The sequence below is a fragment of the Setaria viridis genome, chromosome 3 (genome assembly GCF_005286985.2).
Source record: "Setaria viridis chromosome 3, Setaria_viridis_v4.0, whole genome shotgun sequence".
Classification (NCBI taxonomy): domain Eukaryota; kingdom Viridiplantae; phylum Streptophyta; class Magnoliopsida; order Poales; family Poaceae; genus Setaria; species Setaria viridis.
In genome coordinates, this window is record NC_048265.2 from 47,666,475 (window position 1) to 47,692,803 (window position 26,329).

At 42.8% G+C, this 26,329-nt stretch overlaps 2 protein-coding genes and 1 pseudogene across 2 annotated transcripts; 1 reads left to right on the forward strand and 2 right to left on the reverse strand.

The window, feature by feature from the left end:
* Window positions 1-2,792: 2,792 nt before the first annotated feature.
* LOC117851042 (putative disease resistance protein RGA4) lies at window positions 2,793-15,011 on the reverse strand (annotated as a pseudogene).
* Window positions 15,012-20,175: 5,164 nt separating this feature from the next.
* LOC117850696 (L10-interacting MYB domain-containing protein-like) lies at window positions 20,176-21,283 on the forward strand. Its single transcript, XM_034732554.1, has 3 exons — window positions 20,176-20,389; window positions 20,465-20,481; window positions 20,570-21,283. The coding sequence occupies exons 1-3, from the start codon at window positions 20,176-20,178 to the stop codon at window positions 21,128-21,130; spliced, it is 792 nt and encodes a 263-aa protein (XP_034588445.1). The 3' UTR covers window positions 21,131-21,283.
* A 3,629-nt stretch (window positions 21,284-24,912) lies between these two features.
* Window positions 24,913-26,329, reverse strand: LOC117847602 (BURP domain-containing protein 13). The gene is made up of 2 exons (XM_034728829.2): window positions 26,104-26,329; window positions 24,913-25,999 (listed from the first exon to the last, which is right to left on the reverse strand). The coding sequence occupies exons 1-2, from the start codon at window positions 26,261-26,263 to the stop codon at window positions 25,209-25,211; spliced, it is 951 nt and encodes a 316-aa protein (XP_034584720.1). The 5' UTR covers window positions 26,264-26,329; the 3' UTR covers window positions 24,913-25,208.

Sequence of the window (26,329 nt, forward strand, 5' to 3'; positions counted from 1 at the left end):
AAAACATGCATAGGGAGGGATCCATTGACCCATGACAAATTTAGTTGTGCATAAAGAATAACTCAGATAAGGCAATGAAGCATGGACTTTGACATACAAGAACATCTAGCTACCCACCCAAAATCTAGAGAGGTGGCATGCAAACATATGTACAAAAGAGAATCGTATTTTTTAATTATTGAATTCCAGATCATCAAATGAAGCCATATGCAGCTAGATGTATAATGCAGAGAAAAATTGTGGCTGTTGAGGCAAATGAACGTCAATTCTTCGAGGGTGGCAAGGTGCTGAAGTCGATCCCACTTATCAGGAGAAAAATTGTGGCTTGTGATTCGAGCAGAAAAAGGAAGAGTGGAAGATGAAAGCTGCCCAAATCCATGTACTGGCAGCACCTCATCGCTTCTGTCCAAATGCCAATACATACTTATGGGGGGATATGGCAGGAACTTCAACTTTGGGCAGTATGCTACTTCCAACCGGTGCAAATTAGGGATTAAGAACTCATGATCTTCATCACCTGACCGTGTTGTCCACCACTCATCCAAGTTCCCCAATGAGCTTAACTTAATAACTCTTAAGTTTTCGCAGCTTCCTTCCTCTCCATAGAATTCCTTTCCGATTTTCCTGATGTTGGGAATGTATTGCACAGATAATAGCCTGAGATTTTGTAGTCTCCCAAAAGGAGGGAGAGAATCACATGCTGAACTTTTGAGTTCAATGGAGATGAGATATGGAAGATAGGAGGAGATGTCAAGCATCCAGTTAGGGAAGTTCCTGTTCATATACCTATGTAGTTCAAATATTTCAAGAGTCCGGGGAGGTATAAGATTCTCCAATACCTCGGCATCTCTCTTACCCTCTGTACTATCTGGATGGTTCCAGGTAAGGATTAGCTCCCGAAGTTTTGGATTATCTCACAATTTAGCTCTCTCTGCATCTTCTGGACGCTTGACATTAAGAAGGTCTCTAATTTCTAGGCGGTGACATGTCAGTTTCCCAAGACTCACTGTACTGCTACACGATCCATAATTCACCTCGTGTACATCATATACAGTATGTACTGTCCTGTCATCCAACCCCAGAAGCCTCAAAGTGGAAGGATCGAGCTGGTGAATACTTTTTTCAGTGTTAACTTCAAACTGGGTGAGACTAGTCATTTTGGTAACGCCAGTTGGCAAGTAACGAAGACTATGCAAAGCATTCATGTACAGTACTTGAAGCTTCAGGTTACAAAATGATGAGGGGAGATCTTCCAACCTTACACAATACGATAAATGTTGGCAATAGCCAAGGTGAGTTCCTAGAACTCCTAGAACACAGCACTATCTGGAGGTAGAAGAAGGGGATGAGAGAACAGCACACACACGCACAAACACTTTGCACAGGTTCAATTGGTGCTGCTGAGCTGATTTTGAGTTGCAGCTGCTCATCTACTCTTTATAGAGCACAAAGTCAAACTAGAGTACACAATGGTACGGTGAAGCTACCAACTACACTACCAACTACTAGTACTATATATGACAGGGCATATTGCCCTACTACTCATGGCACTGCAGTGGCCACTATTGGCCAAGGAGCTTACCTGCTCCATTGATTTTCAGCAAAAGGAAGAGTGAAACAAGAGCTAAGGAATTATCCAACAATCCTTCCCCTAATTGTGATGCTCTTCAACCCCAATCTTATTCCTCAGCTCCTGGAGCCGAAGACGCCCAAGTGGCTTAGTGAGGATGTCCCCGAGCTTTCGAGCAATCTCGACATACTCGAGCTTTATGTGTCCTCCATTGACACAGTCACGGATGAAGTGGAATTTGGTGTCGATATGTTTGCTGCGGTCATGGAGGATAGGGTTCTTTGCCAATGCAATGGCGAACTTGTTATCCACCAAAAGAACCGGCATGTGGAGCTCCTCTCCCATGAGCTCCCGCAGCAGCCGCCCCAGCCAAATCCCCTGGCAGCATGCGGTGGCGGCCGCTATGTGCTCTGCCTCGTAGGTAGATAGCGTCACAACCTTCTGCTTCTAGGATTGTCAGGAAATTGGGCACTATCCGAGGAAGAAGATGATCCCTGTCGTGCTGTGCCGGCAGCATGTAGTGGCGACCGCTATGTGCTCTGACTCGCAGGTAGATAGCGCCACAACCTTCTGCTTCTAGGATTGTCAGGAAATTGGGTATAGATAGCGCCACAACCTTCTGCTTCTAGGATTGTCAGGAAATTGGGTACGATCCAAGGAAGAAGATGATCCCGTCGTGCTGCGCCACCCGTCAACATCCCCTGCCATGTCACTGTCACTGAACCCGGTCAGCTCTAGCCGTGCTCCTTCGTGCCTAGGATAGGTGATCCCATACTCAATCGTCTCGGCGATGTAGCGGAGAAGGTGCTTGATCGCGGCTTGATCTGCAAGAAAGTGAAAATGATTAAAAAAATCAATCGTATCTGCAAGCGAGCCAAACGGCAGCGCAAGCTCCCACCACGTCGCGAGGTAGCCAGGGGTTCAGGCATCAATTGGAGGCATGCAGATTTGAGGTAGGCACGCGAGAGGGAGGCAAGACTCACCTTCTCCCCCACACCCGTAGCTAGCCGAGCGCCGCTGGATGCGCATCATGAGGGCCACCTTGACATGCCGGTAGAGAGTCGCGCACAGGTGGATGGTTTGGTTGCTTGGCTTGCGAAACCAAGACGGCGAGGGTCTTTCCAGCAGAGCATTGAGTTCTGTGAGCATGCTGTATTTTGTAGAACGGAACAAAACAAAGCGAACGGCCATCACCAAACAATAGCCGAGTTTTACGCCTGCCTTGCAGAAAAGAGGACAGCAGATTCTTTATCTTCGTATCAGTAAATGTGTCTCCTAACAAATTCCATGTAAAATGGTTACTCTTTGTACAAAAATTGTCATACGTGACCACGACTGAACGTAGCTGGCTCATATCCTTGTAACCTATATTGTTAACAAAGCGTTGTTTTCAGGTAGCGAGGAAGCTGTCAGGAGACTAGCTGGCGCAACACTTCTGTTATCCACCGCATCTGAAAAGCCCGGGAGTGCCATGCTCTTGGCTTCTTGTGCATGATCTGATTCACTTCTGATGCAGATTGGAGGACCTGCAGAAGAGAATCCATGGAGGTTTAGTACATGATACCGCACCAACATTCGAATATCCTGAAGCTACTGCCGATAGGTAACATAATCTGTAAAGATAACTCTATGATGAGCAGAGTTGTAACGTTTAAAATTGCAAATCTTGACTCTTTTGCACTTCTTAGGCTTATTGATGCTAAGAAACATGAATGCACACTTCTTTAGGCTTGTGTTAACATTGGCATGGAGCTCGTTTTGCTACCTCTCTCTTTGCTATGACTAAATTTGTATCAGCAAAATAGGTTGAGACTGTAGTTGAAGATGTGCATGAACAAAAAGACATTTTTATTTGTGAAATTGTTCCTATGTAATCGCGAATATTATTTCAACTTGGATTAGGAGAAGAAGATGGATACCTAGAGGCTCATGAGTCAATTTTAGTCCGTAGCAAGAGGCACTGTCACCTCAGATACACACAAAGATAATCCTAAATGAATCTATATAACATATTTATATGGTTTCATTTTCTCACTTAACCACATGCTGCACTCATAATGGGATACACACCATCCTACGACAGGTTGATCCTTTACCGGATCACATGGATACTGGATTTGCACTTAAATCTTCGTAAATGCACAACACTGAAAAGGATAGTGAATAATTTGACTTACCTTGAGATGAAATGCCTAGAAGCCGTCAGAATCGAGTGAAGCAGAACTATGCATCTATAGTTCTTTTCATGGGAAGAGAAAGGTTCATGTATAGCCCCCTCAGCCACGCCAATCCATCTTAGGAAGATAAGAATCTGCATCAGGTTCATATATTTTGTCTAGTATCCCTATGGTGGAAAATTTTCTAATATGATACATCACTGCAATAAAGAAATAAGTAAGATTTTAAGTAGAGCTTTCATTCATTTAGCTCATGATTATTTTTCTTTTTTGAGGCATAGTAAGTGAAGTTGACAATACAGAATATGCCTCAAATAAAATAGAAGAGATTATGAAAGGCCTTTCTTACACGGGATAAGATGAGACTGAGTCACTAAGTACATATTGTGACTTGCCTTTAGTCTTCAGATGAAACCTTTAGTAGCTGCAGGGACCGAAACATTTTGCTTCCCTACTTCTTGTCGAGGCTGACTTGGTTCATATATGGTAAATTTGGGTCCGTTTGATTTGCTCTACACAACTCTTTCACTCTGCAATTCGCGCTCTGATTCCTTCAGGTCTTGTTCCAGTTGGCTCAGTGAGTCTGATTCTGATTGCGAGTCTGATTTTGGTTCGCTCAAGTTTGCTTGTGAATCACTCTAAAAATTTTGGCACCACGTATTAATCAGTTCTTGTGTTGAAAATTGCACAAGTTGAGATCAAATTAACTAAGAACTCATATTTAAGAAAGTTTGTAGATAAAACATAACTCAAATAAATCAAGAAAGCAGAGGCTTGAGATATATAAAGTATGTACTCAAAATGAGTAAATGTAACACCCCGTCCTCCAAAGCCGCACCGCCCAACCCTTTCGAGGGGCGGGCACGCGTACACATAGCACCCTGCTTACACTTTCGTCCTCGCTTCGTGTAAAAGGGTTAACCCGAAGGTGCTATAGCTGGTTGACGAAAGCTTATAAGTTGCCTCCACCCTTGCTAAACTAGCAATGTGGTACTAAACATGCGCACCTGCGCTAATGGGCCACACTGGGCCAACCAAATTGGGCCGGGTGTCACATTCACCCTCCCTCAAATAACCCGACGTCCTCGTCGGTCCAACTCACCCATGCATGGGAAAATGTCAAGGAACGTTCCCTCTAAGCGCACGACCGTACGTCCAGTGCCGGCGCAATATGCCATGCCGTGTCCCATCTCAGGCCCACACGCGCCATGCGCCATATGCCCGCACACTGACCCGTACGCGCAACCGCGAGGGTCGGCTCTGATACCATTTGTAACACCCCGTCCTCCAAAGCCGCACCGCCCAACCCTTCCGAGGGGCGGGCACACGTACACATAGCACCCTACTTACACTTTCGTCCTCGCTTCGTGTAAAAGGGTTAACCCGAAGGTGCTATGGTTGGTTGACGAAGGCTTATAAGTTGCCTCCACCCTTGCTAAACTAGCAATGTGGTACTAAACATGCGCACCTGCGCTAATTGGCCACACTGGGTCAACCAAATTTGGCCGGGTGTCACAGTAAAGAAAGAAGAGACTTGAGATATATAAAACATGTACATGTAAAAAAAAAATGTACCGGTCATGTACGCCAAAGGTATCGAAGAGAAACAATTTATTTCTTTTTTCCAATCAATGAGTTCCAAGATCAACTGAAGGCAATGTAGTTATAGATGTATAAAGCAGAGATTTACTTGGCTTTTGGGAGTTTTCTTACCTCTGATCTTTCTATGGGTTGTCCGGAAAAAAGGTAAGCTTCCAGCGGATGACCAAGTCGGACATCTGGGATGTGAGAAATCTTGTGGGCATCCTCCCCCTTGCACCTCTCAATCAGTCTTGGACAGCTCCAAATTTCCAGTGTCTTCAAGGTGGTAAGGTTCCGTATGCTTGCAGGCAAAGATGTCAAGTTGGGGCAGTCATAGATGACCAATTGTTTAAGGGTAGTGAGCTGCCCCAACCATTCCGGCAGCATCTCCAGGTTGGCTAATGACATCCTCAGATATCTGAGAGAGGGGAAGCATGGACTGGCCTCCGGGAAGGTCGAGAAGCTGCCAGAGTCCATGACCCATAGTTCCTCGAGGGTGGTAAGGTGCTGAAGCCGACCCCATTTATCATGAGAGAAATCGGTGCTCTGGATTTCAGCACGAAAAGGAAGAGTGGAAGATGAAATCCATCCAAATCCATGTACTGGCAACACCTCATCGCTGCCGTGCAATTCCCAATACATACTTTTGGGGGGACATGGCAGGAACTTCAACCTTGGGCAGGAGTGTACTTCCAAACGGTGCAGATTTGGGATTAAGAACTCGTCGTCTTCATCACCTGACCGTGTTGTCCACCACTCGTCCAAGTTCGATAAGCCTTTTAACTGAATAATTCTTAACTTTTTGCAGGTTCCTTCCTCTCCATAGAATTCCTTTCCAATTTTCCTGATGTTGGGAATGAGCTCCATATGCAATAACCTGACATTTGGCAGCCTCCCCAATGGAGGAAGAGAATCGCATGCTTCTAAACCACGGAGATGGATGGAGGTGAGATAAGGAAGATATGAGGAAATGTCAACCATCCAATTAGGGAAGTTCCTGCTCATATAGCCACGTAGTTCAAATCCCTCAAGAGTCCGAGGAGGTACAAGGTTCTCCAACACCTCTGCATCTCTCCTATTCTCTGTACCTCTTGCATCATACCAGGTAAGGATTAGCTCGCGAAGATCTGGATTATCTCGCAGCTTAGCTACCTCAGCATCTTCTGGACGCTTGACATTATGAAGGCCTTCAATTTGTAGGCGTTGGCAAGTCAACTCCCCAAGACTCACTATACTGCTACACCATCCATAATCCTCCTCCTGTACATCATGTACATTGTGTACTATCGTTTCTTGCAACTTCAGACGGCTCAAAATGCAAGGAGCCTTCATATTATTTATAAAGTAGCTTGCAGTGCTAACTTCAAATAAAGTGAGACTAGACATGTTGCCAATACCATCCGGCATGTCCCAGAGACTCTGCAACGAATTCATGTACAGTGTTTGAAGCTTCAGGTTACAAAATGTGGAAGGATGCTTTTCAAACCTTATACAATAAGATAAATTGAGATGCTTCAACTTTGACAAATCACCAAATGACTCAGGCAACGTTTTCAGCTTAGAACAACTTGATAGGTTTAGATAATGAAGCTCAGAAAGGCTACCAAAGCATTCAGGGAGTTCTTTGAGATCGTGGCAGTCTGAAAGATCTAGGTCTTTTAAATGCTTCAGTTGGCAAAAGGACTTTGGTAACACTTGTTGTTTATAGCAATCAGAAAGGTTTAAGAACTTGAGTTTGTCAAGATTTCCAAAATCTTCTGGCAGGCTTTGTAGTTGATGGCAATTTGATAGGTTTAGACGTTCTAAAGACTTGAGGCTAACACTGTTAGGTAGTTTGACTAATTTGGAACAATTTGACAAGTTTAGGAATAAGAGTTTTGGAAGGCTACCAAACTCATCAGGGAGATTTTGAAGCGCACAACAGCCAGACATGTATAGGTGCCGTAAGCTTTTAAGCTTGTGAATTGATTTAGGCAACTCTTTCAGCTTAGAACACTTCGATAGTTTGAGGAACGATAGTGTAGAGAGCTCCCCAAATGACATGGGTAACTTGTTAAGGTTGGTATTGCTAGATAGGTCCAAATAGCAAAGGTTAAGAAGGCAGCCTATACTATCAGGCAAGGTTTCAAGTTCACAGTTGGACAGAAGTAGAGTTTGCATATTTTGAAGTTTATGTAAAGATTTTGGAAGTGCTGTGATTGGCAAGCCCGTGGCATCCAAGTACCTTAGAAGCAGTAGATGTTGAATGGAGGATGGTAGCAATATGCTGCTTGGGACAGGTTTCCCGTTGATGGAACATCCACTTATGTCCAAGACACGCAAATACTTGGATTTGGAGAATGACTTATCTTGGAGTTGCAATTTACTGCACTTTGTAAAGTGGAGAGATCTAATTTTTTCTGGAAATTCTTTGAGACTAATAGACTGCTTCTGATAATTGATGAGCTGCATATGTCGGCTATAATGATTTTCAAGGTTACTCTGAGTCATTTGTTCTGAAGCATCTATAGAAATTAACTCTTTGTCAAGTATTATCTGCGCAAGATCATACACCAAGTCATGCATGGTCACTTTGATGGGAGCTTCGGCATCCCCTGGGGCACTCTGCAGACAAAACAACTTTTACTGCTAAATAGTGAAATAAAATCCATCATTATCAAATTGTATTAAACCTCGTGCAAATTCACAAATAAACAAAGAAATAATTTGTCCCATCCATCCTAATGGCTTAACTAGCTGACTCCAATTGTTGGCTTAATAGAGGCAGCCCGCTAAGCTCAAGCACCCTTATGCTAAGCATGGAAACAAATCCCAATTTGTTCTCTTACCCCACTTAGAACTTTTTCGGTTGAATGTGATTTAGAGGGATTTGAGGGCAAGTCAAAATCTCCCTCATTCCCCTTCCAATCCCCTCAATCCCTTAGGAAGGGGATTAACCAAACAAGGCCTAATGAAGTTGTTGATCCTCATCTTCCCAAAAACATGGAGACAATTCTACGTGGAACGAGGATACAAATATGCATGGCAAGTCGAGACGACCTGCACAAGTTGCTTTTGTTTACGGTTTTTCTTTCCTCTTTGGCGCAAGGTAATGTTGATTGGCAGCGTGTCGGTGGCTATAATAAAATTTTTATGGTGTGTGCCCTCTCGACATGGAGAAGGGTCAGATCACGGGAGCATAAACAAGCACAGAGATCTGTCAATGCATATGTGGCGAGGAAATGAATTAGCTTACACATGTGGTAGGCTCAGCAAGGATAGTCAGTTGCAGGCTAGCTAAGATGTTCGATGATTGGCAAAAGTTTCGATGATGACGGAGAGTTGAGCAATGAATCTGATAGTCTACGGTAAGGTGGATAGTGTGGAGATTGGCAAGTCACATCGATCATATAGGTGTATAGTGAAAGTGTGGTGTGCACACAGCGAAGCTACTAGCGCGACATGGCGTAGCATGTGAATGAGGAGACGTATCGTTCGGCAGACTAGACCTTAGGTCGGTGTTGCACCTTATTGGCAACGAGCAGATGCCATAGTAGTGTTCAGTGGTGCCATGAAAGTCAACTGTTCAATAGGTGCTTAGGAGCGACGGAATTAGGTGTTAGGCTGACATGGTCGACGTGTGGAGTAGATCATTGGTGGTCTACCTTTGATGGATAGATTTGGCCAGACAGTTCTCAAAACACACTGCACATAATTTAGAATGGCTAGCAGACAATTTACTTGGAGGGTAAGATACCATGGTGCACAACGGAGCGACCAGTGGTGACAAGCTAGTCAGAATGTGGGTAAGAGGCGATGACATGATCAGCGATGGCGACATAGGAGTGTGAAGGTTGATTTCTTCTCTATAGCATGGCAACACGCGACACAAGCTCAAGATGCAGGTTTGAATGGGAGGAGTTTGCATGCTTCCAAATTAGTAAGGTTGCTGATCAATTCAAATTGCATGTGCGGGGTTCTAAACTTTGGATCAAGGGGATGAAGAAGCTTCAAGGGCTAAAGTGGAATTAAGTATAGACTGTGATGTGGTACCGAAGTAATCTAGTTGGCCAGGGCTGCAGGAGACTACAACGTAAGAGATCAGGCATAGTATGGTAGGAAAAAGGATGAACAAGGCTAATGCGGGCACGTGTCAATTCCAATATGTGACTCACGGTTAGTTGGAGCATGGCTAATGCAGTCAGGAGTTTTGTTCCTTTTGACTCTTGTAGCATAAACTTTGATTAACTTTGTGGACGATGTTGAAATAACTTCAAATTAGAGAAAACAATTAGACACTACTGGAAACTCAAATTCCCTTGTGGTTGACAAAACCGATATGGAAATACAAAATACTGATAGGAAAAAGCACAAAACATCCCCAGTAGTGAGAAAGTTACAGATCTCATCAAAATATATAATTTTTATATAAAGTTTGTCTCAGAATATGTATGAAAAAGTATTTTTTTTAAATAAGCTAGAATTCAAATTACAAATACTGAAATAGTATTGATGCCGACACATAATTAGAGTTGGCATATGCTTAATTTTTTTTTTGACACATAGACTACTTGGGGGACTTATCCTAGGTACCTGTGCCAGTGATAACACTCGAGAGACTTATCCATGCATGCTAGCTTCTATTATAGCCAACATCGATGACCTATTCCTGCCGGCACTTGCACTGACACAGATAAGTCAACATGGGAATGTTTTTCTGGTAGTGAGTGTTAGTTAATTTTTAACCATGTACAATATTTTTTACAGTTCAAAGTTAGATTGAAGAACATGCCACCATACCACTCAATTCATAGCTATGTCCAAACAATGAACCATTCGTAATCATGGAGGTTAACAACATTCCAGCAGAGATGATTACACTAACCTGAGAAGACTTGGAAATTTGAAGAAAAGACATTCCCAACAAATAGTTGATACAATGATGGCCATCAATTGGTTGAATGTATCCAAGGGCTCTCCATTGATGGATGAGGTGGTCAATAGCAATTGCAAAGCCCTTTGGAAAAACTGCACAATATGTGAAGCACAACTTGAATTTCAACGGCATGTAGTAATAGCTCATCATCAGACGCTCCAAAGGCTCTTGTAGATTAATGTCTTCTTCCAAACCCAAAACAATCTTCTTGTCTCTTATATCTTCCCATGCCTCCGTGGACTTATATTGCGATATCAAATATCCAAGAGATCGTGCTAGTAGAGGTAGACCAGCACACTTCTTGGCGATTTGTCTTCCAATTGCTTCTAATCCACTTTGATCCTCATCTCGCCTGAATGCCATTTGTCGCATCACATTCCAACAGTCATCCTCTGATAAAAGGCTCAAATTGATCTGGTCACTCTTGCACACAGGGCGGATTATTCCTTGATCCGCTAGAGCACCAACATCCAATTTATCCACTACATGTTGCATTCGTGTAGTTAATATGATCTTGCTTCCCTTTCTACCATGTCGTAGAATTTGCTTCAATTTTTCTAAATTATCACCACCATCCTCCCACATATCGTCCAAGACAATCAGATACTTTTTTGTTAGAGAGCATAGTTTTCAATATTTCTATAATGGATTGCAGATCACCATCTTTTGGGGGGATATACCTTTCATTTGACTCATTACTAGTACTTCTATGCACTGTTGTTAAGATTATTTCACCAATTCTTTGCAGATCAAGCTTCTTAGACACATATACCCATACTCTTACATCAAAGGTTGTGGTTCTCTTGTCTGAAAAACAAGCTTGGGCCAATGTTGTCTTCCCCATGCCACCAAGTCCAACAATAGGAATGATTGAGATAACCTCCTCAGCTTCACTTTTCAATAACATCTTAATTATCTTTTCCTTTTCGGTGTCTCTTCCGACCATTCCAATGTCTATGTCCCCATTGGTGGATGCAATGGTAGCTTGATTGGTACCCAGCACAGCCCACATTGGGGTGTCTTCAGGCACCAGATGAAGGGCCTGACCCCCTTTCTCTATGTTGTTTAAAGCTTCCTTTACCTTCTTCATTTTGTGAGCTATTTTGAACCGCAGCAGGAGTGGATTGTAGGATGAGAATAATAGCTTAAACTGTAAGAGAAAAAGAAAATTCATAAGTAAAATTTAGTTTTATATATTTTTTACTATGTATTGTAGTAGTTTACAATACTCCTATGCTTATTACCTGTTAGACAAAACAAATCTGGATGCAAAGACAAACCTATTTGTGTTAGAAATAAATTATATTATGTTTGTTGGTATCTATGATATGACAAGTATAAATAGAGTAATGGCCTCCCACAACAAGGAATCAACTATTTGGTTTGCACCAAATTAAATTAACATGGACAATTAGAAAAGAAACTGATAGTGCAATCTATGTAGTATTATTACCTAAGAAACTCAACTTCAAGCTTGATACAAGTTATTCAAAAGACAAAGAATTTTATGTAAAACCTGATGTTCAACCAATTGAGAATATGTTTGTATGAAATTTTTAATAGAGCAAAAAATTCAACCTTCGAGGTAAGCTTAAACAATGCGCAATTTTAAATGCTCTTATTATGGCTAATTTAGTAGCTTCTAATTTGGGAAAGAACTGTCTGGGGAGAGGGATGTGCCCTAGCTTTGCTCTCAAGTTTGGTAAAACTATAAGCCTAGCTAGCTAGCGACTTTTGTCCATGCAAACCTGTTGATCTTAGGGATATTCTTCTAGAGAATCAATGAAGTTCACCACAACACTCTATCATTAAAATCTTGCGCTGTTCCTTATCCCTGTTTTTTTTCTAATTGCATGACTGTGTATGAACTATATCTATTTACTCGATCAACCACCAAGGTGGGTAATTTATAGCATCTTTTGATTCTTAGTTGGGAACTACTTCAGCTTGCTGTGAAAGGATGCGTCATTCGGTAGCCTCTTCAACCCCTTGCCTAGCTATCTCACTCGTGAGAGCAAGATTTTCCTTGCTTGCCACAGTGATGTCATTGTTGGTTTGTTATGAGTTGTGTGTCCAGCCCTCACCATCAAACTGTCAGAGGAGTGTTAACCTACCCGTCAAACTGTCACGTGAGTGTATACCTTGCAAGGGCTTCGATGCGGGCTAGCGGAAACTACATCAAATCTCTGGTACCTCCAAAAAAAGTTGTAGCAACGAGTTTGAAATATCTACCTCTCGCACTCTAGACTTATTTATTGCCCTTTAATTTCTTCATCTCTAGGAAGACTATCTAGTTTGAAGGATTAGAACCTACAGATGATGTAAAACTTTTGTTGCAGTAAAGTTGAAACACTAGAGAATTTTCAATAATGAGGAAATCGAAATTACAAGAATGGGGTTCATTGATATTCCTTGTATAGTAGATAATATCACACATACATAAACTGAAGCTGGTTGAGATACTGAGCAAGGAACCAGACATGAAATGTTCTTTTGACCTTGTTTTCCAAAACATGTGCCAAGATATTATGTGATGTCAAAAAAAAATTAAGTATTCTTTTCAAATTATCGAGGGATATTGTTCTCCTTCTCAATTTTGTTATCAAGTGGTCAAGGATCTTCGTATTGAATTTGGACATTTTCTGAGAGGGAGACAAATTAAAATACAAGAATCCCGAAACAATTTTTCCAAAAAAAAAACCATCAGCCAATTTATTAATAACCCTTTAAGATTGCCTCAGTTAATTTGAAAAAAATATTAGATATTTGAGAAAATGATGAAGAGTAATAACTATCGGACATTCATATTAAACACTTTAGAAAATCATGGAAATCTTATAATGATACACTTAAATGGCTTGGGATCACACTGGATAAAGCTCAGCTCTGTAACTGAGTTGCATCCTCTTGGTTTAGGGATTGTTTGAGTTTGGTAACAAGCACATTCAAATGATTCGGCTATATATAGGTGCGTGATTGGTTTGCTTTGATTAAACAAGATAATAGAAGTCTCTTGCTTCTTTGCTCTCTCGCTCTCACTCCTCTCCCAATGGTTGTGCAGTATGCCTCCATTGTGATGCTGGGGTTCAATGCCCATCCACTGATCTCCCACCGCTTATTAGGCTCTATCATGAAAGAATGGGATGTTCTCTAGCTTCTATTGGGTTTCGAATGGAGAGTATAACGGTGGATGAAAGAGGAAGATGGAAGATAGGGGTCTCCCACCGACCGCGCCACCAATGCCATTTTATATACTTGCTATTTTATCAACATGGATAGCATCTTCATATTAGATACTTGCTATTTTATACGAGTGATACATGTCATTATAGTTAGCACTATGGATAACATCTTGAAATAGTCCGGTTATAACATTATATATATATATATATATATATATATATATATATATATATATATCAACATGTAACAAAGTGTAAGGACACTGGAGTGTGATATCTAGTATTTTATAGTACCGTTTATTGCTCCCAGTGGTTCTCTCTCCACCTTATGAGCAAAGATCTTGTGTTGACTAACTTAGTCCTTCCATCTAAAAAAAAGTTATTCTAGGAATTTTAGAACGGATTAACAAAGATGTACAATTTTATTTGCCCCTATTTATTAGCGATATTTAGACCTAATTGAATGTCGTATATGTATACATGGAATATTAAATGGGATAACAATGATAATAATTGTGGGACAAATTTTGAATCACGGAATGACTTGTTTTAAGAACGGAGGGAGTAGAGCTAGCTGAGATGATTGATTAAGATGGTTAAAAGTGTGCCAGAATTAGTATGTGATTACGAACTGAGCGTAGCTCAACTGGTAAGTTTTCTTGTGGTGGAACCTGTTCAGGTTCGAGTCCTCGACTGGTGCTCATAGGGTTAGGTTACGAGCGTGTGTTCATAGAGGCAAGTGTGTGTACGTGTATGTGAGTTGTGATTCGAAAAAAAGAATCAGTATGTGATTATGGTATCTACATTTAAAGACTTGTACGTTATGCAAATTAAGAAATTTAGCTAACATAAACGATTGTAATATAGTACTACTAGGTCGTGCTCCTTTCTTTTCACCTAAAATCTATTTCGTTGCTTTTAATTTAGGGCTAGCGAGGTCTTCCTATTCAATTTATTTAAGGAACTAATTTGGCTATTTGCATTCCTATGGGTCCACCCTCACTTTGGTGGAAAAAAGAGAGTATTAAAGTTTAACATCAGTACCTTGGATTGGCTCTTCTTAATGAGTTCAATAGCCTCGAACTCATCCAGCAAGTCCTCAACGTCGTAGGCAGCGGACTTGAAATCCTTCATCAGAACTTGAACGATCTCTCGTCCTCTCCGTCCTTCATCCTGGCTCGCCCTCCGGTCGGCATCACGCATCAGTGCTTTCATCTTGACCATGGTCCAACTCAAGGCGTCCACATCGTCCTTGAAGCTCCACATCAGGGTGGCCTCGTCCCAGACAAGCCCGGCAAGCTTGCCGGCGATCAGCTCGGCAACGGCAGTTGCCATCTTGCGGCCGCTGCCAACCAGATGCACTCACAATGGATGCAGGATGGTGGTGGCCGCTGCAGTTTGTGTGGGCGCTTGTTCGGTGGAAGACTGGTGTTCTTGATCTCAATTTCCCGCGCGTCCTGCATATGTATGTAAGGTTGTCTTTTCCACCTGGGAACGGCTTCGCATCGATACCTTGAGTGGAGTGCATTACACTGCAGCACTTGAATCTTCATCAGTACGCTAAATCATGGGAAGCAGCAAGCATAATTAGATCCTTGGGCAAAGTATAGATTATAGTGCACTTTAAGGAAAAGAAGGGATCGTGGTTTTCTGATGGCTTGTGCCGGAGTCCAAGATCGATCCTCCCTATCTATATATGCACACTTTGAAAAGACGAGGGAATCAAGAAAGCTCCAGTCTTTTTAGAAGGCTAAAGTGAACCTGCCCTGCACAGCAAGGCTACGCCAAGAACCAAGAGAAACAAATTATCTAAAGCTCAAATGTATCGCAATAATGATCTGCCAGACGATAGCTGCAGAGGCATTTCATCGAACAGGAGCTGGGCGACCCAAGCGACCCATTCTCGCAAGCTCGCAGCGGGTTCATGCAATAGGACGAGACGGCAGATTCCAGACAGGCCGGGACATGCGAGAGGCCGCCGCCGGAAGGTCAAGAGTCGAGACCCACGTCCAATTGGCCGCCGCGGCTGGCGGGCGCCGGGGACAGTTAACGTGCGCACATGAGTGATGAGTCGAACAGTTTCATCAGGAGACGTGTAACACCTAATTTTCATCATTTGTGAGTTAACAAAAATTAATTAGAATTTCTCTAGAATTTTTTTGAGTTCATTTAAGGCCTTATGGTTTCTTTGTGAATTTATTAGGCATTAATTTTTTTTTCTAAAATTAACTTAATGAACCATAGGTTTACGTGTGTTGCATTCATGTTGGTTGCATTTCTTATTCCTTGAGTGTGGAAAAGTTTAAAATTGCATTTAGACGATGATTAGGTTCCTCTCGAGATTACTCTAACTGATATGCAACTTCTCCTCTTCTTTCCAATACCTTGAATGGGCCAATGTAGCGAGGTGCAACTTGCCTTTGACCTTGAATCTCCGTAATCCTCTTATAGGTGACACCTTCAAATATAAATAATCACCTACTTCAACGGTCAATTCCCTACAACGGGTATCAGCATAGCTCTTTTTCCTTGATCGTGCAGTTCTCAAATTATGTGTGTTGCATTCATGCTGGTTGCACTTCTTATTCCTTGAGTGTGAAAAACTTTAAAATTGCATTCAGACGATGATTAGGTTTCACTGTGATTTTTTCCAGATTTTTCCCAAATTTATTCTCATTTTCCTAGAGCTTAATCTAATTTTTGGATGGTTCTACAAGTCCTTCCAGGAGCTCCAAGTATTTTATTTGGATTCCTCGTTTCTCAAATCATTACCAGGAATTTTCCTGAATTTTTTGAAATTTTCGGAGTAGTTTTTTGATTTAATTACGATTTCCGGATTTTCTGGAATTGTTTTCCAATCCGAAATTAATTTCCAAAATTATAAAAGGAGGAAAATAAATCTGAACTCCAACCGGCCTATAAATACTTTCCGGTGATGTTCTTGAGGTCCTCTTTCCGATCTTTACAGGGTGTAGTTATATAGTGATCTTTTCAGGATGAATCTTGAAAAAATAGGGAATGCTTTCATAAAAATCCGGAGGAATGAGATCATAATTGCAGCAAAAACTCTTTCGGTTGGAAGAATATTGGCGCGGGACCTGTGACAAAAGAAGAGAATTTTGGAACATAATATTATACATTTATACTCCAAAATTGGGAGGCATATGGTTACGCTGGTTTTTTACCGGAGTCAACCATCGTGGATAAGGTTCTATAGCTGATGAAGGAGAGAGAAAGAGACCGTTGGTAACTTTACGTTGACCAAGACCAGCCACAATTGACAAGGGTTATAGAAGCCGATAGAAGACTTGATAGGGCTAGTCCTATGCAAATCGACTCCACCAAATAAAGGAAAATATGGATATTTATATTTAGTAGTTTTTAGAAATAGTTGTAATAGTTCATGTCGTATTCGACTAGGATTTTAGCTTGCTCCAAGTATAAATATAAACTCATCTGCCTTGTAATGAATAATGATCAATCAATTAATACAACCTTTTGCCTACCACTTAGCGTGCTGACGTCAAGGGCCCGACGGTTAGCAATATGTGGGGCAGGAGTAAAGATAAACATATATAAAGTAGTAAAAACATGCAAGATCTACCAACCGATACAATCTAATAACTGTGAACATTTAAACAAGGCAAGGGAGCCGATGAAGGCAACCTAACCAGATCTAAGGCGTTCGATAACTGTGAGTGCTTAGGAACAACCAAAGAGCCGATAAAGACAACCTAGATAGATCTAAGCAAACTCGATAACTATTAGCAACCGTCGAAGACAAGCAGAATATTAGACAAAGCCTAGAAATTTCTACTTACAATCTAAGATAACTTGATAACTAGCTACACAACTGAATATTAGAATATAAGACTTAACTTAGAAAGTTATGATAGAGGCTGTAATGACTGGGTGATGGTACTTGCAAGCTTACTTGACATTGAAGCTGATGCAGCTGTGCGGGCAGGAAGGAACTCGACGAATCTACTCAACTCCTACTCCTAGGATTTTTGCGGCATGGCGCCAAAAGGTTGCATTGATTGATTGATCATTGCTCGTTACAAGGCTCACGGGTTAATATTTATACCCTGGAGCAACCTAAAATCCTAGTCAAATACGACATGAACTATTACAGCTATTTCTAAAAACTACTAAAGATAAATCTCAACGTTTTCCCTTATTTGGTGGAGTCGATTTCGCCTCGGACTGAGCCCATCAAGTCTTCTACCGGCTTGTGGAACCCTGGTCAACTACGGCTGGTCTTGGTCAACGCGAAGTTACCGACAGTCTCTTTCTATCTCCTTCATCTGCTATAGAACCTTATCCACAGCGGTTGAATCTGATCAAAAACCGGCGTCAGCAGTAGTAGTTATGTTAGGCTATGGCCCTGTTTGGCATGGCTCCACTCCACAACTCCTGCGACTCCAGTAAATAATCCAGCCAAACACCTCAACTCCGAAACTCCATGGAGCTGCCAACTCCATGGAGCTGTAGTGCAAATAGGGGTGGAGTTTTGGAGCACCTCTTTTGCTGCTACAAAACCCCCTCTTTTGAACCTCCTCGTGGAGTTGGTGGGTAATTACCCACCAATGCCACTGATTACACAAAAAAAACGATTCGTTCTTTTCTGTTTCTCCCCCACCCGCGCCTCTGTTTCTCCCCCACCCGCGCCTCCGTTTCTTGCCGCGCCGCCCGCGCCTCCGTTTCTTGCCGCGCCGCCCGCTAGGTTTCCGGCGACCCTAGCCCCGCCGCTGCCCTACCTCCGCCGGCGGCTGGAGGCCCACCGCCGCCCGCCCTAGCCCCTTCGCCGGCCCCATTTCCCCGCCTGCCCGTCAAGCTCCGTCGTCCACCACTTTTCCGCGGTCACCCGCGCGCCACAGCCGCCCTACCCGCCGCCGGTGGCCGGAGGCCCGCCGCCGCCCGCTCTAGCCCCTTCGTCGGCCCCTTTCCCCGCCCTAGCCCCTTCGCCGGCCCCCTTTACCCGCCCGCCTGCCGAGCCCTGCCGTCTGCCGCTGGCGCGCAGTCACCCGCGCGCCACAGCCGCCCAACCCCCCGCCGGCGACCGAAGGCCCACCACCGCCGTCAAAAGAGATCCACTGACGGCCGCCTAAGCTCCGCCGTCCTCCACATCAGGAGGAGATCCCCGCTGTCCGCCCGCTCAGGAGGAGTTCCGCCAGCCACAGGTATGGCAGAATTTTTTTTTTCATTAACTGAAAATCATGTCAAACCAATGTAGAACTCGGTCGTGTTATTGGAATTGGAGTACACATTTGATTGTGCCTTTGCATCAGGAGTTTCGCCGCCATCCACCTCTACTGTGAAGTGCAATTTTTATAAGCACGAGTGAATCCTGAGAAAGTAAGGTATAGTAGTGCTAATAGTAGCATATATTTGCAGATTTGGCATTTAATTCATGCAAGAATACAAGTATCTATGGAGATCTTCACAACCAGTACATTAATTTTTTTTGTACAATTCAATGCCACAGCTAGAGATAGACATGTATGGTCTGCTGTAGCTAAAAAGATGCCATTTTATTAAGTGCTGGAAAACGACGATCTAGAGAAAGAGAGGTTCATAAAGTAGTGCTACTATCTGTATATCTTTATAGGTACGGCATTCAGTTCATGCAAATAAATATGCATATATCAGCAAGATTTTGTAAGCCAACCATCACATTCGATTTTTTCCCCTACAATTCATTGACATACACGGTCTGCTATATTGCTATAGCTAGGCTGATGTCCTTTAAGTGCTGAAAATAGGATTCATAGAGTAGTGCTATTATTTGAATACATTCACAAGCCTAATATTCGATTCACTCAAATAAAGAAACGTATATCTATGAAGAGTTTGCAAACCAAACCATTATGTTCATTTTTTATACACAATTCATTACCGATTTTCCACTGCTACAGATAGAAATAAATGAATGGTCTGCTATATAGCTACAGTATATTTGTCATAATAATGTCAAGTGCATGGTAAAATGAATGGTCTGCTATATAGCTACACTATATTCGAAGGTGATTGATTATGATTATGCTTGTGGGTTGTGCAAGGGCTGGGGACTGGCGCCGTGATCCTGTTCGCATTGAGCGGGAAGCACTCGCGCGTGCTGGTGTTCAGCGAGGATCTCTTCTTCATATACCTGCTGCCACCGATCATATTTATGCAGGGTATGGTGTTTATGCTGCGATTGTTTCCTCTGTGCCCATAAACGAAAATAAGATAGAAAGAGCACAGCAATTAATAAGAAGTTGAGTTGGGAGACATACTGGTGGTTGAGGAAACTGTGGTACATTGTTTTTTTTTTTTGTGATTTATATCTGTTTCCGGTTGCTTCACTCACATGTTTGATCACAGGAAATACATATACAATGGGTTAAAGGATTGGTGCATAAGCGAGAAGCTGAGGCTAGAATAAAAGAGATTGAAGCGGAGAAGAGTAAACCATTTGCTCGAACAAGGTACTCGGCAGATGGTGCCACTTGTGTTTTTCTCAATTCTTTCTATTTTTCTCAATTCTTTGTGTAATTATGTGTGTTTCTGTCCACTGATAACTGATAAATGAGGCTTGATATGTAGCTATCCTATCCTTTCTAGAGTTCAATGATATACTCGAGTGATGTGTGTATGAAATTGATATACTCTATTGCTGTGTGTAAGAAATTGATATACTCTATTGTTGTGTGTGTATGAAATTGATATACTCGAGGTCTTCTAATATGAAATTTGTGAGTTCGATAGATGCCTGAAATTGATTGGAATTCGGAGAACACTCGAGTGCTGTGTGTGTTGTTTGCCGAACAAGTTGAAAAAGGAAATCGACCAAACACACACTTGAATGCACTTGGTTATGCTGAGGTTGAGAAGGGGTTCAAGGAAAGGACTAGAATTGTGGCTACCAAGGGTCAAATCAAGAACAAATGGGACAAGTTGAAGGAAGATTTCAAAGCATGGAAGAAACTAATGCTAAGGCAAACAGGGACTGGTTGGGATCCTATAAAGAAGACTATTGCTATGGATGATGAATGGTGGAAAAAAGCTAGAGCTGTAAGTTGGTTAAAAAATTTTGTTATATTTTTTTGCATATGTCAAACTTGTTGGTAATACTTATAATAATATTATGTGCTTATTTCAGGACATTCCGGGTTGTGGCAAGTTCAAAAAGAAGGGCCTTGAGAATGAAGATGAATTAGCCAAGTGTTTTGCTGACATTACTACTATTGGTATTGATCATTGGTCTTCTCATGTTGTGAATGTTGAAGCAACCGAAAATGTTGATGTGACACAAGATGAGGCAACCAATTTTGAGCCAGAAGGTGATGATTTCATTCCTGAAACACAAGAGAAGGATATTGGTATTTCTCCTTCACCTGCGAGTGGCAAGAGACTGGCAAGGCCTGTTGACAGGAGTGGTAAAAAAGCGAAGTCTGGAAATGCACTCCTAATTCAAGAAGCAGTAACAAGTATGACAAGTTCAGCCAATGAATATGTTTCGAAGAGACATGAAAAATATTCTATTGAGGAAGTGATGGAGGTTGTGGTTGCTTGTGGGGCCGGCTATGATAGCAATGAACATTACATGGCGTCTGAACTGTTTGTGAAGAAGGAGCAAAGGGAGATGTTCATGACCTTGCCTACTAATGAGATTAGGTTCAATTGGCTTAGGAGGAAGTACAATGATAAATATGAAAAATAGAAATTGGCTTAGTGAGAGTGATGTCATTTGTGTATGCTACTATTTTATTTTTGTCGCATGTGTGGTACATTTTATTTTATTGCATTTTATTTATGTATGACAGTTGTATCTTACATTTCATTTATGTCAATGTTCACAGATGTCTTCAAGTGAGTCTGATGAATCTAGTGATTCTGATGGTGAATATTTCTTTAAAATGGTTGAGAGCTGTGGTAAGCTAGCACAAAGTTATCATGACTCATATATGGATAAGGCGCCGTCGAGATTTATGTTTTCACAACAAAGTGGAATGGGATGGCTGATGGAGACGGTAAACACTCCAGGGGAGTGCCATCGAATGCTTCGGATGAATGAGGTTATTTTTCAGGATCTTCATGATGTGTTGGTTGAGAGGTACGGATTAAAACGATCCAAGCACGTGAATACTTATGAAATGTTGGCCATTTTCCTATTCACATGTGGTGGGTGTGAGTCAAATAGAAGAGGATAAAATAAGTTCAAACACTCAGGTGAAACCATTAGTAAAAAATTTCATGAAGTTCTAAATTGTGTGGTTGCCATGGCACAAGATTTCTTGAGACCAACAGATCCTAATTTTCGCAATGTGCACAAGAGGATTAGGAATGACAAGAGAGCATACCCACAATTTAAGGATTGCATTGGTGCACTTGATGGAACCCATATTCGTGTGTATTTATCACCTGAAGAACAAGTGAGATATATTGGTAAGACTGGAATTGCAACTCAAAATGTGCTTGCTGTTTGTGATTTTGATATGCGCTTCACCTATGTGGCTGCGGGTCAACCGGGATCTTTGCATGACACTAGTGTATTGTACCATGCATTGGAAGCAGATGTAAATGTCTTCCCACATCCTCCTCAAGGTAAAGATTTTTCCTTATGTTCCTTTTCATATTTGTATGCACAAACTTATCTTATTTTACATATGTGTAGGAAAGTACTATGTTGTAGATGCGGGCTATCCTAATCGTCCGGGGTATCTGGCTCCATACAAGGGTGAAAGGTACCACTTACCCGAGTGGCATCGAGGTATGGAACCAAATACTCCAAAAGAGAAGTTCAACCGTATACACTCATCTGTTCGTAATGTTATTGAGCGATCATTTGGAGTATTAAAAATGAAATGGCAAATCCTTTACAAGATGCCCGGTTATTCAATGGTCACACAAAAGAAGATTGTTGCTGTTACTATGGTTCTACACAATTTCATACGTGAACATGCTAGCGTTGATGTGGACTTTGCTAATTTTGATAGAGATCCTACCTACATGCCTACTATTCCGGAAAGATACAACAAGTATGCCGTGTCTCAACATGCCTCCGATGGATCAACTTCGGAATCAAGCTTTGTGACTATGGACACCTTTCGTGATAGTATGGCTACATCAATTGCCCTAACATGGAATTAGTGCAATGATTATTGTAACGACCTTATTTTGGAACTATGAATTTATTTCAAAATTTTAAATTTTTGGAACATGTAATTTATTATTATTTTGGACTTCAATGCATGTACTTTCATTTTATATTTGTGATAAGTAGTTCAAGTCGAACCAGGGGCAAGAAAGACAATCTACCCTCAAACTCCTCTTTTCTGGAGCTAGGGACACCCTCCCAGCCAAACACCCTCACTAGACAACTCCAACTCCACCCAGAGCTGGCTCCACCGGGAGTTCTGGAGTGGAGCAGCTCCATCCAGAGTTGGAGTCATGCCAAACAGGGCCTATATAACACATAGAACGAATGGTGTTGTGATGATATAACCTATAGATGTGCTAATGGACCATTTTCTTGCCGTGCCGTGCCACCCGTCGTGCCAAGATTCACGCCCCTCATATTCGTGCCGTGCCAGCATAGCCCAAAATTTATCATGTCGTGCTTATACTTTGGGCCATACTATAATGTCATGCTTCGAGGGACCTACAAATAGCACGACCGCTGCACAAGCATGCCAGCATAAGCTTGAGCGGCGGCCATGACGGTGGTGGCCGTCAAAGTCACAACCCTTAGCTGAGGCGGTGGCAGGCCGGTCTGCCCATGTAGCTATGTTTCTTTTCCGTTGACGATCTTATTTTTTCACAAAATATATAGAAAATAGACACGTACACGTGCACAAACCTGACCCTATAAAAATACACGCATGCAAATATATCATATGAGCATATCCCAGAAGCGGAACAGGCAGATCTTAATATTAACGAAGTTATCATAAGCATCAACAGCACACCGCTCCTATCACTGAAAAAATATATTGCTAACTTCTAAAGAAATATAAAAGTCCGAGCACTCGTGCTGGAGCTAGGGACTCGAACCGTTTCACCGCGCGAAAGTAACCTAACCAAATGAGTTGTACTTTAGTAATTTGAAAAGAAAACTATTAGGCAGCGTTAATGCACACCAATAATCTGCGCCGAGAAGAACTGAACACCTGCAAATAAACGACCAACTGATCGGCAATGAAGCGGCAGCGGCGGCTAGGTTTTCGTCCCTTGTGCTGCTGCTCGCTCGCTGGAGCGACTAGATGCATGGCCATAGAAGCCGGACAACCACTTGCATAACCTGGCCCCATGCTCGCCCAAGTTGCGTGTATGGTTTATCTCTACTGTTCCTTGTTCAACGCTCCCATCATACAGCTGGTGTACAAAACTTCCGCTGGAAACATTGGCGCCAGTACTACGACCCATTAATTGTGGCAGCCACTGATTTTAGTTGGCATCATCGATCTTGGACGTGCAAATGGATATCGATCAAATGCAAGATCTTCAGCTACGGGCGAGAGCTACGTTCAAGCAAACCAGCAAAAACCTGGAACAGTGCCGCCTGCATGCATGATAATGCAAGGACTAAATAATAATGACTAGTTATTTAATCCTTTAAAATGAAAACAAGATGTATCTCGTTACTACTATGAGCTTAATTTGCAAAGAATGCACAAGGCGTGGCCTGAGAGATAGTCCATCCGTCCCAAATTGCCGGTTGTTTTAGCATTTTTATATTCATAGCTAGTATTTAGACATAATATACATCTAGCTATGAACCTAGAAATGCAAGAATAACCTATAATTTAGGACGGATGGATTAATTTTTTAACCTTAATAATAAATCCAAATCCTTACCCCCGCAAAAGGAATCCCACATCCGTGAGTGTCTGCTTGACAAAGATTATGCATTCAACTAGGCCCAACCCAGCCCGTTAAAGTGCTTTGTCATTGTAGCGCCCTCAGTTGTGCGTAATTAGGCCCGCCCAAAGGCATGAGTTGCCTATTGGAGTGTGTCGTCCTTGGATAAGCTCCCATCAATTTTTTGCTGCTTATTTCAGTCTCTGATTACATTAAGGGTGAGTGTGGTGTAAGTTAGGACTTCGTTTTACCTTGTTTGACTATGTGTCTAATAGTTTAGTAGTTTATCAACATCCAAGCTTGAATCTGGGGCGGGACACTGCAAGGTGGGTAGTTTATCCGGGGCATCCTCTAGCTACTTCAAAAGATGCTGGTAGTTTAAAAGACACTGGGAAAATGGCATTTATATAGTTGGTATCTTCATGGAGAATGAACAGTGTAAATGGATTCAGTTAAACAATCGGTTTGTACAGGCAACTCTCTAGGTTTGTTATACTAACCGTAGTACAATAGATGAACAAAGTATAAAGTCCTCTCGTGATATGCTATCAAGGCATCATATATTTCACATTATCTCTTGTGGAATTAAAATGATGCCATTGATAGCATTGTATGTCACAGTAATGGTGACGAAAGGGACTGTTTGCACATTCAAGAGGCATAATAATAATATATACACAAACAAGATACAATATGTTATAGCAAACAAGACTTGTACAAACACTACTAGCAACCATTTAAGATCCAAACAATAAACCTAGAGGCCTTTTATTTTGTAGGACGCCACAGCCTCAAATGCACAAGGTCATGCATACTTGTATAGTGCGTGAATGATTAAAGACCATGTCGATATCCAAAGCGTGAGGATAATATAGAGGTGGCCGTTATACTTATATGCCTTTTATGGCAATATACGTAGATTGAACATATATAGCAAGTTAATAGGCTCGTCCAGCCTTCTTAACGAAGGCCAGATCACCGTACGGCATGAAGTGGCACACCGGCGAGCCACCGGGGCGGGTGTTCAGTATCTCGAAAGCCGGGTGCGCCGGGTTCCAGCTGGAGGTGTCGACGTGGCAGAACGCCAGCATGGAAGCCGCCGGCCGGCCGCCGCCGCGGAGGCCGCTAAGCGAGACCACGTAGGCTCTGTACCCCATCGTCCCTGCAATGTGGCACTGGTAGACGGCGTACGGGAACGGCACCTTGTGGCAGGACACGTAGCGTTCGCCGTCCAGCGGGGCGACACCCTGGACCACGTACGGCTGACGTGGCAGCCCCCCGCGGGGGAGCTCCGACGTGGCCGCCCACACGCCCTGCTGGCCGCCGTCGTTGACAACGGTGCCAAGCATGTCCATGGCGCTACGCACGGTGCTCTCCAGGGACGTGGTGCAGGACTTGACCTCGCCCGCGACAGGCGGCTCCTGGCACCTGCTCAGGGTGTCCCTCACCTGGGTTGCCTCGGCGGAGCCCGCCGGGATGTTGAAGGTGGCGAGGACGTCGCCTAGGTTTCCGAAGGGGACCTTCTCGGCGACGCCGTGGGGGAGGATAGCTGTCTCTGCCTCCGCCGGGAAGGAGAGCGTCATGGCGCTGCCAGGACGCAGCTGCGCCTCGTGGAAGAAGATGCCGGTCTCCGCGACGGTCAGTGGATTGCAAGCGGAGTTGAACATTATGCATACACTGATACTGGGCGGTGCAGAGTAGTGCTCCACAAGTGGCGAGTGGTCAATGCCTTCAGGTTCAGGAAAACAAATTATTAGAGCAATGATGATTAGGGAAATTTTTTTCATGTCCTTTTGTCAACACATGGCGACCAATTACAATACGTCAATATACCATTCTTGACAAGATCTGCAATGGCGTCTGGCATCGTCGTGCCCGGGAGGGCCTTCTGCCAGAACTGTGCCGCCAGAGTGTTAGTGGTGGCAGGGTGACCGAGCACCACGGCGGCGCCGGCGGAAACCACCACAATCAGGAGGAGTGTTGATGGATGCATGCTTGAATTTGGTATTGGTCGTCTTGGCTTGTTCTAAGCTCTGGTTGCGTGGTTCTTGGCTCCGGA

Bases quoted from the DNA above. Each gene is read 5' to 3' on its own strand.
- LOC117850696 (XM_034732554.1), top strand. From the start codon at position 20,176: ATGCCTGAAATTGATTGGAATTCGGAGAACACTCGAGTGCTGTGTGTG.
- LOC117847602 (XM_034728829.2), bottom strand. From the start codon at position 26,263: ATGCATCCATCAACACTCCTCCTGATTGTGGTGGTTTCCGCCGGCGCC. The intron at 26,000-26,103 runs GTATATTGACGT...CTGAACCTGAAG, and splicing joins TGCAGATCTTGTCAAGAATG to GCATTGACCACTCGCCACTT.